The sequence below is a fragment of the Coenobita brevimanus genome, chromosome 6 (assembly GCF_032717465.1).
Source record: "Coenobita brevimanus isolate Jiangsu-jjx chromosome 6, ASM3271746v2, whole genome shotgun sequence".
Taxonomy (NCBI): domain Eukaryota; kingdom Metazoa; phylum Arthropoda; class Malacostraca; order Decapoda; family Coenobitidae; genus Coenobita; species Coenobita brevimanus.
In genome coordinates this window covers 67,227,126-67,242,008 of record NC_136959.1, presented here as the reverse complement: position 1 = coordinate 67,242,008, position 14,883 = coordinate 67,227,126, and the positions used below count along the sequence as shown (strand labels likewise).

The window sequence follows — 14,883 nt, the reverse complement described above, 5'->3', positions numbered from 1 at the left end:
GAGGTTGTGGAAGCAATGAAGAAAGTTAAATCGGGAAAGCCCCAGGAATTGATGGAGTGTGTGGTGAGATGCTGAAGCATGGGGGAGAGATAGTAGTAGAATGGATGTGGAAGATGTGCAGATTGGCCTGGGAGGAAGGTAGAGTCCCGGAGGATTGGAAGTCAGGTATAATTATTCCCTTGTACAAAGGAAAAGGGGAAAAAGAAGTGTGTGGTAATCATAGGGGCATTTGTCTTCTTAGTATAATAGGAAAAGTGTATGGTAGGATACTTATAGACAGAGTTAGAGAAAGAACAGAGAAATTAGTTGGAGAAGAACAGGAGGCTTTAGGAAGGGAAGAGGTTGTGTAGATCAGATATTCATTCTTAGATCTTTAGTGGAAAAGTTTCTAGAGAAGGGAAAGAAGTTGTATGCGGCTTTCATGGATTTGGAGAAAGCATATGACAGGGTGGATAGACAAGGATTGTGGAAAGTGTTAAGAATATATGGAGTAGATGGGAAGTTGTTGAATGCTGTGAAGAGTATGTATGATGGTGCTAAGGCTGCAGTGCGTGTGGATGGTGAACTAAGTGAATTTTTCTCTTTGAAAGTTGGTTTGAAACAGGGATGTGTCATGTCTCCATGGTTGTTCAATCTGTACATGGATGGGGTAATAAAAGAGGTACAAGGTAGGGTAGTGGATGTTGGAGTGGCCCTGGTGAGAGAGGATAGTGTTTGGAGACTCCCTGTATTGTTGTTTGCAGATGATACTGTGTTGTTGAGTGAAGATGAAGGGGAGCTGCAAGGCTTGGTGGATGAGTTTGAGAGAGTGTGTAAGAAACGGAACCTAAAGGTGAATGTAGGGAAGAGTAAAGTGATGGTCTTTGAGAGAGGTGAAGTCAGTGAATGTATAGCGAGGTTGGATGGTGAGGAATTGGAAAATGTGAGTACGTTTAAGTATTTGGGTAGTGTGATGAGTAAGGATGGAGGTTTGGAGGGTGAAGTGCTTGAAAGGGTACAGCAGGGAAGAAAGGTTGCTGGTTCCTTGAAAGCAGTGATAAGAAACAGGGAAGTGAGCATGGAAGTAAAAAAGTTACTACATGACAGTATTGTGATACCAACTCTAACGTACGGAAGTGAAGCTTGGACGTTGTTGGAAGGACACAAGTCAAGAGTGAGAGCAGTGGAAATGAGTTATTTAAGAGGAGCTTGTGGAGTCACGTGGAGAGACAGGCTGACGAATGAGGATATAAAGGAGCGTTGTGGTGTTGATGTGGATGTGATAGGGAGCGTTGTGAGGAACACACTGAGGTGGTTTGGCCATGTGGAGAGGATGGAGGGTGAAAGACTGACGAAGAGAGTGTATGTGAGTGAGGTGGAGGGTGGAAGAGGGAGGGGGAGACCGAGGATGAGATGGAGGGATGGGGTGGAGAGGTATATGAGAGAGGGGGGTGTGAGTTGGGAGCAGGGTGGTGAAATGGCGGGGGACAGGGCGACTTGGAGGCGATTTGTTTGTGGCCACCCCAAACGGGATTGAGGCGTCTGGCAATAGATAGATAGATAGATATTAGGCATATATATGGAGAGTACTGTCAGTAGGATGGATTAAAAAATGTTAAAGGTTTACTGAAGAGCGAATGAATGAAAAGCTCTCTACAATGGGTAGTCTGTTAATAGCTACTCTTGTTCTTGTACTTTCTTTTCCTAATTCTAGATCATATCCAGACCTTTTAACAATAAAAAATCTGACTGAAATAACACTGATTATACTTCTGGATCCTTCCTACCATAACTACATTATAAACTGAGCACCTAAACTAAGAGTTGGGCATAAGCCAAGAACAATTCAAGAACATATAACACTGAATTGTAAAACTGGCATTCCTGTACGGTAATTTCTCGCTTAACACTGTCATGTGTTTATAAAAAAAATGAAAACGGCTTTAAGCGAAGTTTCGGTTCCTGCACGACAGGTTACCTTGTCATCATCATTGTCATCCAGACCTCCTTTCCCACCCTAGGGCAGGATGAGGAGTAGCAACATCCAGACAGCCCAAGTTTGCCCAATCCAATGGGCCAAGCTTCCATTCACTCATCATTCAAGTTCTCGGATTCCTGGCTCTAAATGATACGCCAAAAAACTTTCATAACTTCACATAAATGTATCTGATAGTCAATCCAAATGCTGTTATGTTAAAAAGGGGTGCCAAATCCCTGATCATGCACTTCTTACAACATTCATCCAGCCAGCTCCATCTCTTGTCAGTCTCCTAGCCTCAATGACTTCCATACTTCTCTTCCTCACACACTCATCCACCATATCCCTCCACTTCTTCTTGGCCTATCTCACCTCCTTCCTCCTTTCAATTGGCTCAGATATACCTTTTTTACAACTCTACTGTTATCCATTTTCTCCACATGACCATATCATCTCAGTACACTCTCTTCGATTCTGGTGTCCACGGACTTCCTCACTCCACATCTTTCATGAATCACATTATTTTGTTCGTGGTAGGTGGGGGTGCTCACTATCCACTCACTCAATGTAGTGCTGCTCTCGGGTGTCTGCCCTTTCCTCTCCATCCTTCTTTCCTTCCATCCTCTTCTGTCTTTCCTTCATTCTTTCCTCGTCCTCCTGCCTGTGGGTGACTTTACACTCCCTCTTCTGTCTTTCTTTCCTTCATTCTTTCCTTTCCCTTCTGCCTGTGGGTGACTCTATGCTGAGTGACAAGCCAAATGGTTCCTGTACACCAGGAAACCATTTACTATGCTGGGTGGTAACCATATAACCAAATTTTGGCGCCTGGTGGTTTAGTGGGTAATTATGGCGGTCCAACTGGATTGAGCCGGTGAAGGTTTATATCCAAGGGATGGTTTGGGTTTATCGCTCACATAATGCCACTCAGGGATGAGAGAGGCTGGTCATTCTCATCTTAAATGTCAGGACCAACTTGCCTAGCCCCGGGCTCCTACGCTTCTGGTGGGGCAACGTAGGATTGGATGATGGATGGATGGATGGACATTATTTCGTATCCTATCCACTCTCTGTACTCAAATATACATTCCTCAGCTGTCCCATCTCCACTGCTCTCACTTTTGACTTCTCATTTTCATGCCACACCATAGTCTCACATCCATATGTTAAAGTTGGCACTAACACTCGTTCATGTAAGCCTCGCGCATCTGCAACACTCAAGCCTCTGTTCTTATCAAGGCCTTCATGTCACCAGCTACCTTCCTTCCTTGTGTCACTCTACTTTCCCCTTCTTTTGCATATTTTCCTCTTATCTATCACTGTACCCAGGTATTTGAACTCACTCACCAATTCCAATCTCTCTCCATTCACTATCACACTGGGAGTCACCTTCTCCCACGATTACCATCACTTTACTATTCTCTACATTTACTCTCAAGGCACGACATTCACAGACATCTCCAAAACTCTGCACTAGTTCTTGTCTGGTATTTGCAAGCAGCACTGCATCATCAGCATACAACAAATTTGAGATATTCCATCCATCACTATTCATTACCAATGCAATCCCTCTCTCCATTACTCGTGTTTTTACTTCTCTCATCACCCCCATCCATATATATATATATACTGAACAACCATAGGAATATTACACAACCTTGTCGCACGCCCACAATGATCATGAACCATTCACTTAGATGCCCATTTACTCTTACACATGCCTCACTACCATCATAAAAACTCTTGACGGCACCTATGGTCCGTTTATTTTATGAAGAGCGTTTGGGCATTGTCCCTCTTGGGGAGTCCCCGTCCCACAGTGTTGCCATATTTTGTACTGGGCAACTTAATCAGATTAGAAACAAGGTGCTAAATGACAACTCTCCCTCCCAGCACACCACTCTCTCTCTCTCCTCTCTGCATATAGAAATTGCATTTTTTTTAGATTTATTTCTATAAAAAGTCTATACCCTTTTATGAATTTTTAGAATTTGAGGAAAAGCCTCCAGACTGACTGTCAGTCTTGCTGCGCTCTTATTCATTCCCTTCCTCCATGACCTTTCCCCCTACTCTCTGTGTCCATCCGTCCATCCGTCTGTCTGTCTCTCTAACATTATTTTTTAATATGACTGTGATTTTCTCCTTAAAGTGTGAGGTTTATTCGTGGTTTATAATTTCGATTTATTTTCCACACCACCTTTGAGGTTGAGGAAAAGCCTCGTGACTGTCTTGTTGCACTCCTATTCAATTTCCACCACATTCCCTCCCTCTCTCCCTCTGTCTTGCCTTTTCTCCCTTATCCCCAGACTCTCCAACCTTCCTCCCTCGCTGTCTGCCTATCGCCCTTATCTCCATTCCCTTTCCTTCCTCTCTCTCTGTTACTGTCTGTCTGTCAACATTATGTTTTTCTTATGAATGTGATACTTTCTATAAAGTATGATGTTTTATTTGTTCTCTATAATTTTGACTTTTTTTCCACACCACCTTTGAGGGAAAAGTCAAGGTGCATTTTTTTTTTAGAGGTTTTCCCCAGGAGGCCTAATCAACAGCTTTTGAGGGAACAATTATAGGTCCTCTATTTGCCTTTCTAAAAAATACTTATTTACATTGTAAATAAGTTCTTTTTCTCTACTGTGGAGCACACGAGAGCGAGTAGCAGAAGTAAGAGCATCCATCTCGGGTGGTGGCCAGAGTGGAAATGACCTGGATTAACATGGTCACTGTACCCTTACAAGTTTGGCAATGCTGGAAAGCAACGTTGCCAATTTTTGTGGTATTTATAAAAAGTAATTGTTATTAAAAGAAAAAAAAAAAAAGAGGCATTTATAACACTATATAGCCTTATTAAAGAATCAAATATATATATACTGTAAATAAACTTCATTTAGAAGTAGTAAGTAGCTGACATGAGACAGAGAGGTGTACACGTTTGGCAGAGAGGCGGCCTAGGAAATTCCCAAGACAGACAACGCCCAAACACTCTTCATAAAATAGACAGACCATAGCAGCTTACCATCTACACTGTACATGTGCAAAACCTTCCACAATCCTTCCCTGTATATTTTGTTGTATGCTATTTCCAGGTCCATAATGCCATAAACAAAGCTGGACACCAAAATGTTAATCCGTTAATCGTTAATTAATGAAGTTGACTATTTTGTTAACGAATTATCTTTTAAGTTAACTGAGAAAATCATTATCAGACTAATTAACTTCTGTTACATTTAACTTCCATGAACTTGAGTCCGTTAGCCCAAAAATAAAAGCTAACCAGTTACATGTTTGTCCTATTTAATTTGCCTTAGCCTACCAACAGCCGCAGACATATCCAAATTTTATGTGTCGTATGAGACTGAGTTTTGTGCAGTGGTGAGTTTGTTAGACATACTGAGGGCCAAGAGATCATCACTGATGAAAACTTTGAAATGCTAATTTTCATGAAGGGCAACATGCATCTCATGGACAAAATGGAGAACGAGAAGAAAAGGAAAATTTGAATTATGTATTTATCATGTTTGTCATTGTTCATTTTTTATTTCTTTACAGGCACTTTGTCAATAAAATTTTTTGTTTAATACTAATATTGTGTTCATTTAAATATTTTGTTTTGCCATTTATTTTGCCATTTTTTGGCTCTAAAAGCCTTTAAAAACCTACAAAGAAAAAGGGCCAGAACTCTAAAATCAGCTTTTTTAGATCTTTTGAAAGTCAAAACTATAAAATCAGCCTTTTCTAACTCTAAAGCAAAAACACCATAGTCTGAGTTCCAAAGCCCTTGAAAAAGACTCCAAAAGACTTATTTTATACTTTAAGCAATTGTTTTAGGGCAAAACACATTTTTTTTCATTAATACACATTAACGTTAACAGTTTATCAATAACTTCCGTTACATTTTTCACAAATTAACTGATTAATAGTTACTGAAGTTAACTTTTCGGTTCACGGATTAAAGGTTAACAAAGTTAACCGTATTTCGTGGCATGTAAGACGCAGCATTGTGAAAGACGCACCCTAATTCTGGCAGGGCAGTTCTGTGAAAAAAAAGTTTGCCCCAACCAAGACTGCAGTAAGGTTTCTTGATAAGAGCCATTACCACACAGATACACACTCACCTTTCAGAATCTATTCATTACTGATCATCAGCCTTTGGTTTCTTTTTTTATATACAAAGAATGGTACAGGAAAAGAAAACAATGCCCATTCTTGACAAAACGTGACTGATATGAGCCACTATCACTTAGATACAACACTCACCTTTCAGAATCTATTCAGTACTGCTCATCATCCTTTAGTTTCTTCTTTTATGTACAAAGAATGATACAGGAAAAGAGAAAACAACACCCCATCTTAACAAAACGTGACTTCAAACCACGAGGCCATCTCAACTTTGTTGATAAAAATGTATCAGTAAACTTATCTAAACACTGTTTTTAATATTTTATGAATTTAAAACCATAAATGAAGTCAATAAACTCTATTCTTTCATTCACTGACGAAAACATAAAACAATGAATGTTCACATCAGTTCATCCTAAAAGAACCCCGTCATATTCCACACCTGTTACGGAATTTCCTCACATTGCCTTGACTCAAGCACAATATCAGACGACTACCATCATTAATCATGCACTCTAACTAACCTGTAATTACCTCCACAAATAATATAAAAAGGTAGCACTTGTAAATACACAAATTACAATGTTTTGCAACCAAAGTTCAATATAGCAAGGCTGCTTGGGAACAGGATAGACAGCTGTTTTTACTCTCTTCTCTCAGTATCACTCCTTCACTGTCAGCTATGTTTGCCTTGCAGCATCAACAATTAAAAATGTATGCTTCACTGATCATAATTTACTATAAACATTCATTTCAAAACATACTATGGTGAAAACATCCATTGTTACACCTTAGTAACACTGCTGCCTCCCAGTCGCTAGACAGCAGTCTCTACCCCTTCCTCTCAGTATCACTTCCTCACTGTCAGCGATGTTTCCCTTGCAGCATCAACAGTTAAAAATACGTTCTTCACTGATCACAATTTACTAAAAACAGACATTCATCTCAAAACATGTCGAGAATGGTGAAACTATCTCTTAGCAACACTGCTGCATCCCAAGCGCTAGACAACTGGCTCAACCCTCTTCTCCCAGTATCACTCCCTTGCTGTCAGCTGTTTTCCTTGCAGCATCAACAATTAAAAATGCATATTTCTCTTACCAGAATTTGCTAAAAACAGACATCCATCTCAAAACATTTGAGTACTGTGAAAACATCCATTTTTGGTCTTAACACTGCTGCCTCCTAGTCGCTATGGTACACACACACACACACACGCACACATGTACACACCACATGCAACATTCGCTCACCTCTGAAACATTTACATCAGTCCGTTTTGGAGTACCCAGTGGCTTTATTATATGCCAAAAACATCAAAATGTATTTGGTTGTTCAATATAAATATCATCACTTAAGGACATGAAACATCTCAAACAATTTATTCATCCAAACATCGTCAGTGCAAGACTAAAGGTGTACAGCACCATTGATCCTAAATTTTCCATGGTTGCATCTGTCATGATCACCTAAAACCTATATTCACTTCATATTACTGACATGGTGAAAATTTCACTCGTCTTCAAATCCTGAGAATTCATCACTACTTCCCCCGAGTCCTGAAGCATCACTGGAAGTCATCACCTCAGTCATCATCACTGTTTCACTGTCACTGTCATACAGTAAATGGTCCTCAGTACCATCCATTGAATTGCTTATACCACACTTCATACGATTTTAACTTGGCAATCGTTTTAACTGAGCACAGGCGATATTCAGACTTGGGGCATTTGATACAGCCCACATTAACCTCCTCAGTACATGTTTCCTGAACTGAATAAAATCATATGGCGAGCATGAATAAACTACCCTATAAAATACATTGCTGGGCTGAAGGGATTATAATAAGCGGATTATCAGTTCCCTAGCCTGACTCTTCCCACTTCTACTTCCTTAACTACACCCACACCAAACTCTCACCTACACCTTAGGATTCTGGTCGTTTCGGCCGTAACATCCAAAATGGCAAACGATTTTACAGCCTAACCTAACCTAACAAATTTGGACGTTACGGCCTAAATGATCCCCATTGCCGATCATGAGAGCTTTGCTTTGGCAGCAGAGATGCAGAGAGTGAACGTTGTCAATCATTCTGATCGCTTCTGCCTGCTAAGAATACAGCAGAAATGGCGGACGCTGATATGAATGCCCGTCAGGCACTGCTATTTCAGATATTGCATCAGTTATGCTACTCAGTGAATTTTATCCTATTTTCATAATAAAATACTGTAATTGGGTGTGCCCTGAGTTGCATAGACATTACTAAAGTACTTCACTTAGCTGAAAAAGTGAAGCTGTAACTTCGTTAGCTTGCTAGAGTAGGGTGTACGCTAGACACTAAACTGCTAAGTTGCTAAACTGCTAAACCCCTTGACGGTATTGGCCAGTTGAGCTGAAAACAAACCGTGAATGCTTTGTGTTTTTGAACTTGCGTGTTTTAATATCTGATGCATATATACACTCACAGAATGTCACAAAAGTAACTGACCTAATTAGGGTTACTGTATTTCCATACGTGACGAAAGTCTGTTTTGATGACTTGACAGTTTCACTAGCCAGCATCTCTCCAGTATGATTGCTTTGCTCGTTAGTGAATGGATGGCAAGCAAAGTGGTCATGATTGCCTTTCAGAAGGTTAGCAGACAGTTCACCAGTGATCATGTACGTTAGCTTGCTGGAATAGTGCGGATGCTAAACTGTTAAATTGCTAAACCGCTAAATATCTTCACGATGTTAGCCAGTTGAGCTGTAAACAAACCCACGAAAGTTTTATGTGTTTCTGATCTCGGGTGTTTCTTAAATCTGCTGCATATACACACTAGTGTATATTATTTTTAAAAATAAAATCAAGTCTGCACACTGTAGAAAACACATGTGGTTGCTAAGCATTGAGATGATCATCTTTATAAGAGTTTCTTCTCAGTGAAGCCTAACTAACCTGCCTTAGTCTAACGTGCAGGACGCATGGGGATATTTTAAGGTAACTTTGAGACAAAAAAGTGCGTCTTATATGCCGCGAAATACGGTATTTGATTAACGGTGCCCACCTCTGGCCATAAACACCTTATTGTCCTTCTCACAAGCCTTCTCCAATATCTGTCTCACTGCAATTATTTGATCCACACATCCTTTGCCAATCCTAAAGCCACTCTGTTCATCACTCACTAGGATTTCTGAATATCTCTCTTACCTTCTCTAAAATAATTCTTCCATAAACCTTCTCTACAACACTCGATAAACTTATGCCACGATAATTCTTGCACTCACTTTGCTCATCTTTATTTTTGTACAGGGGAACAGTCACAGCCTTTTTCCACTCTGCTGGCACAGTTTCACTCATCCATGCCTTCTTACATATCTCCAACAAGCACTTCATTCTGCTCTCTCCACTACACTTTATCATCTCTGCATACACCTCATCAACCCCAGTTGCTTTCCCATTTTTCAGGCACTTCACAGCATTCTTCACCTGTGCGAGTGTCACGTTTCCTGGCACTGCATTCCTTCTCTGAACACCCCCAAAACCAATCATGTTAACAGTCGCCTTGCTCTCTCCATTCCCATTCATCAGAATTTCAAAATATTCTTTCCATCTGGTCCTTATTTCATCCCCGTGGGTTAATAATCTACCACTTACATCCTTCACATTTTCACATTTCTTTCTGCTGCCACTTCTACATTTCTGCACCTTCTCAATAATAATTATAACCAAAGCTGCAAAGAATTTATCGAATGATAAAAATGTACGGTAGGTGATGTCGTAAGTGACAGTGTATCAGTATACGTTAAATGTAAAATTAATAATGAGTACATTTCAAATAAATAAGTGATGTACTGAGATAAATGCTTGAGTGAGATACAGTTCATTCACCTGTAATTCAGGTTATCATTGTAAAATTTACCCATTGTACATAAGTTGATGGTCATATCTATAAAACTGGCATAACACAAGCAGAACAAACACAATGTGAGATGCAAACCCAAAAAAGCCTAAATATGGTATTTTCAAGCTCTGTGTGAGATATGTGACTGTGCACTCAAGCCACTGACATTACACTCCTACCACTGCCAGACTATTCACCTTCTATGCACCCAGGTTCACCTCTGCGATGTGTTCTGACAGCAGCCTTGTGCTGTAACCTCCTTTTGTTATTTCTTATTTTTTTATTTTTTGTAACCTGAGTTCGGAAATATGTATATCAGTACAGGCATACCCCGATATCTGACGTGTCACGAACCGATGATTCGCCTGACCGAACGAAAGAAATAGGGGAACATTCCAACTATCCGAACGACCATTGATTAGCTAGTTCAAACACCCTGCCCCTCCCTACGTCTGAATGGGATGTGGCGATGCACACAACTCTCCCTGTCTTCCCTCCATCCCCTCTCTTCTCCCCTCGTCCCTCCTCCATCCCCCACCCCCAGCTGTCTCCCTCCCCATTCCCCTGCCCTCCCCCACCCCTTGTCATCTCCCTCCCTGTCCCCCCACCCTCCCCCACATATGCTTGTCTCCCTCCCCCACTCCTGCTTTTCTCCCTCCCAATCCCCCCACTCTCCCTGACCCTCGTCTGCCAGACCTGCTCATCCACTCTCCCACGCTCGCTAAGTCTGTTGCCCTAAATACCTTCCTGCACGAGATGTTTCATCTCATTTTGTAGCAATAGCAAGCACTGTTTATGAGGATGATAACATTACCTATGGTGTTTCTGCATGTCTGTAATCACTGAGTAAGGTATATGAGAGTTTGGGTTTGGGCCTGGAACGCATCTCTGGCTTTTCTTCAGTATCTTATGGAGAAAACTGCTTCAATATCCGACTTACTCGCTGACGGAACACTCTCACTGGTACACAACACTGCCGTATATTGAGGTAGGTCTGTACAGGTACTTGGTACTTTTAAGGCCAATTTGAGGTGGTTAGGGCTGGCTTAGGGAGGAGATCATTAGGGGTGACATTGAGGGAAGTTGGGGCAAAATTCCCTTTTTCCCACAGGTCTGTATAATGCGAAATTTCCAAAATGCGACACAGAGCTGGGACCAAAATGCTGCATTGTACAGGTGAATGAACTTACATCAAACCTGATCCTCCAATGAACATTCTAACCCTTTCATAAAGAGCAATAGTGTGCTCAGTGAAATTTGCTCCTTTATTATTTACCAGCTTTATGGTATTTAAAAAAAAAAAAAAAAAAAAAGGGCTACATAGAGGCACTTTCATGAGGTGGCACTGGTATAACTGGGCAACTATGTCGACTGGTTATACAAATATTCCTCTATTCCTTCTCTCACACCCAAATGGAGGAAGGTGGACTGCTTGAAGGTCAACGTCAGCCGGAAGTTCACCAGGTTCACACTGAGATATGCCTGGAATTACAATGGCAACAACAACAATGGGAAAAAAAAAAATGTGAAAGTGTGTTACATGAGAAATTACTATACTTTATAATAATGCTGTAAAATTCTGACACTCAAAACAAGGGCTTACATTTATTGCATAGTTTTTGTGAGCCTCCACAGCTTCCCGCAGACATTTCACTTTTTCTGCATTTGGCATATCCTCGTTCAGCATGGCCTTAGCAAATGTGACTGATTCAACTGAACAAGAACGGATGGTTTCAGTCCGCCCATGTATGAATTTTCGAGTGGAGGCAGATTCATAGTGGGCGCCAGGTTCCTTGTGGATTCTGAAGAACAAATACAAATGCTTATTGTGCACTCTTAAAAAATGTGGTAAGTGGCAAACATAAGAAATTTTATACAGTAGGGCACCAGGTTTCACGGCATCCAGATTGGTGAAATCATACTTTGGCAGCAGCCATCAAATATTCCTGTGATTGCACATTCACGACTAAAAAAACGCACATTTGCGCTGTCCGGCAGCACAAGTTTCAGATTCTCGCCAAGGCGACACCAATCTAAAACTCAGTTTTGGCCTGTTTCCCGCATGTGTTCGGTGTGTCCACAAGTTGAGTGTTACACTCTTGTGTCCTTGATTAGTAATTGACAGAAATGTCATCTTGTGCTTCAAATGGAACCAGAGGTGGACTGGGTGATACTGGAAATGGTGTAAGATGGTCTGAACATGGAACAGCAGGTGGTAAACAGAAAGCCAAACGTGACTACTCGAAGGGTGAAAAAACACAAGAATGATAAAGAATTTTTATGTTTTATTGTTAATTCAATGTTACTTTATGATATAATGTGTTCATAGCAACTCCACAAGGGGGTGAAAAAACACAAGTATGATGACGAGTTTTTATATTTTACTGCCAATTTAATGTTATTTTATGATTTAATGTGTTAATAACAACATTTTAGGTAAGTTTAGGATGCATTTAAAGCAGAAAATACACTAGGAGTGAATTTTCTTACGGTCCCAGTCCCTATTAACTTATCTTCCCATGTGGTCAATGCCCAAACTTTGGCGGCACTTTTCACAGTCCCAATTAGGCGCGAAACCTGATGCCTTACTACAGTGCTGTACTATATCTACAATAGAAGGAATGTTAAATAACAAAGGAATCATACGTACACAGTATCATACAGTCACAACAGTATATGATGGCGCTGCATCAAGTGAAAATCTATCATATACTGTACCTATTTGCTGTATACTGATATCAATTTGGGATCAATGGCCATGTAACCTAAGCCTCCTCAGTAGCACCATACTTTCCATTAGGGGTAGCATCCCAGCCAGACATGATTTCCAAATCGCAAGTTTCAGTACTGTATTTCATACGATAAAAGTTATCACTCCACTTAATATTGCATGCTGCAGTATTCTTTGCACACTTGCACTCCTTTCTGGCATCAGTGATGGTGTTTCAATGGCCTTGCACACACAAAATAGAACAAATGGGGGACAACCACAGTGAATATAAGCACTGGGCGGCTATCTTAGCTCAACGTCTGGCAGTCGACTAGTGCACGAGGCACCATGTATGCACGAGATTGTCGCATGTGGCCACCATAATTATATTCATGAGCAAAGTTCATGACTGTTAACCCAAAACTAGGGATAACTTCTATTTCAACATATTATTGATTCATCACATAATAAACTGTCATACAGTGGGTTGTGAGTGTATATATTGAGAACTCAAATAAATCTGTCATTATACAAGATTATATACTTACTAATAACACTGTAATATTATACAATAACCCACAACAAAAAGAACATGCACCAAGTTTAATACAGTACTATGTTGTGCAGTGAGCTACCTGTCTAATATAGACTTTAAAAAAAAAAAAAAAAAAAAAAAAAAAAAAAAAAATTAGAAGAAACCATGAAACATCATCATCATCATCCAGACCTCCTTACCCACCCTAGGGCAGGGTGAAGAGTAGCTATGTCCAGACAGCAGAATTTTGCCCACTTCAATGGGCCACACTTTCATTCACTCATCATTCAAGCCCATAAAATCTGGCCTCCATCAGGTAGGCCAAAAAAATATCACCATGATCTGTAGCTTCACATCCATCCATCAGGTAGGCCCAAAAAATTTCACCATGTTCTGTAGCTTCACATATACCTATCTGATAGAGCCAATCCAAACGCTGTCACGTTAAATGGCAGTGCCAAACCCCTGGTTATGCACTTCTCCGCACAAAATTCACCTACTCAACTCAGTCTCTTGTCAGACCCTTACCCTCACCAACTTCCATACCTCTCTTCCTCACACACTCATCCACCATATCCCTTCATCTTCTCCTTGGCCTACCTCACCTCCTCCCAGTCATCAAATTCGCTCAGGTATACCTTTTTCACCACTTTGTTGTTATCTATTCTCTCCACATGATTCTGGTATCCACAGACTTCCTCACTAAGCATCTTTCATGAATCACATTATTCCGTATCCTATCCACGCTCTGTACTCTACATACAATCCTCAGCAGTCCCATCTCCACTGCTCTTACTCTTGACTTTTCACTGTTAGACTGCTTTACAAAAAATATATGGGAAAAATATATAGGAAAGAAAAGAAAAGAGAATTATACTTTGTTTTTGTTGATTTAGAGAAGGCCTTTGACAGACTCCCTAGAGAGGAGGTGAAGTGGGCAATGAGAAAGCTTAAGATCAATGAGTGGCTGGTTAGGGTGGTTATGGTCATGTATGTGGGTGCTCACACCTAGGTAAAGGCGAATGGAGATTTGAGTGATGAGTTTTCTGTGAATGTTAGTGGTCAGTTTTGAGTTCCTTATTGTTTATCATGGTTCTTGAAGCCCTCTCACATGATTTCAGAAATGGACTCCAATGGGAGATTTTGTATGCTGATGATTTGGTGTTGATTGCAGTGAATGAAAGGGAAGTCTGGAAAGATTTAGAAAGTGGAGAGATGATATGGGGCACAAGGGCTTAAGAGTAAATGCAGATAAAACAGAAGTGAGGGTATCTAGGGCTGGTGGCAATACTGTCAAAGAAGAAGGAGGGTGCCCATGTGCAATTTACCACAAGGGCATGGGAAGAAATTCCATCTTGTGCACTGTCTGTGATAAATGTGTGCATATGAGATACAGTAATATTATAGGTAGACTGCGAGATAATGCTCATTTCATATGTGCAATGTGTTGAGGAGGGCAAGTGGAGATTGTTAGGTGCGAAAGGACTGAACTTGCTGGTGAGTCTCTTGAGTGTGTGGAAGAGTACTGCTATTTGGGTGACATGTGCTGGAGGTAGGGCTGAAGGTGGCTAGAGTGAGGAGTGGTTAGAAGACGTTCAGGGAGCTGTTGGCTCTCCTGACACTCAGAGGGCTCTCCCTCTGTGCTAAGGGATCTTTGTATGCAGCATGTTAGGAGTGTAATGCT

General features: G+C 40.8%; 1 protein-coding gene across 1 annotated transcript in view; it reads right to left on the bottom strand.

The window, feature by feature from the left end:
• The window catches only part of CRAT (Carnitine O-Acetyl-Transferase), an 81,318-nt gene that overhangs the window by 11,540 nt on the left and 54,895 nt on the right, over window positions 1–14,883 (bottom strand). The window contains exon 11 of the mRNA XM_080272853.1: window positions 11,558–11,756. Within this exon, the coding sequence (XP_080128979.1) occupies window positions 11,558–11,756 (199 nt within the window). The remainder of the gene's footprint in view (window positions 1–11,557; window positions 11,757–14,883) is intronic.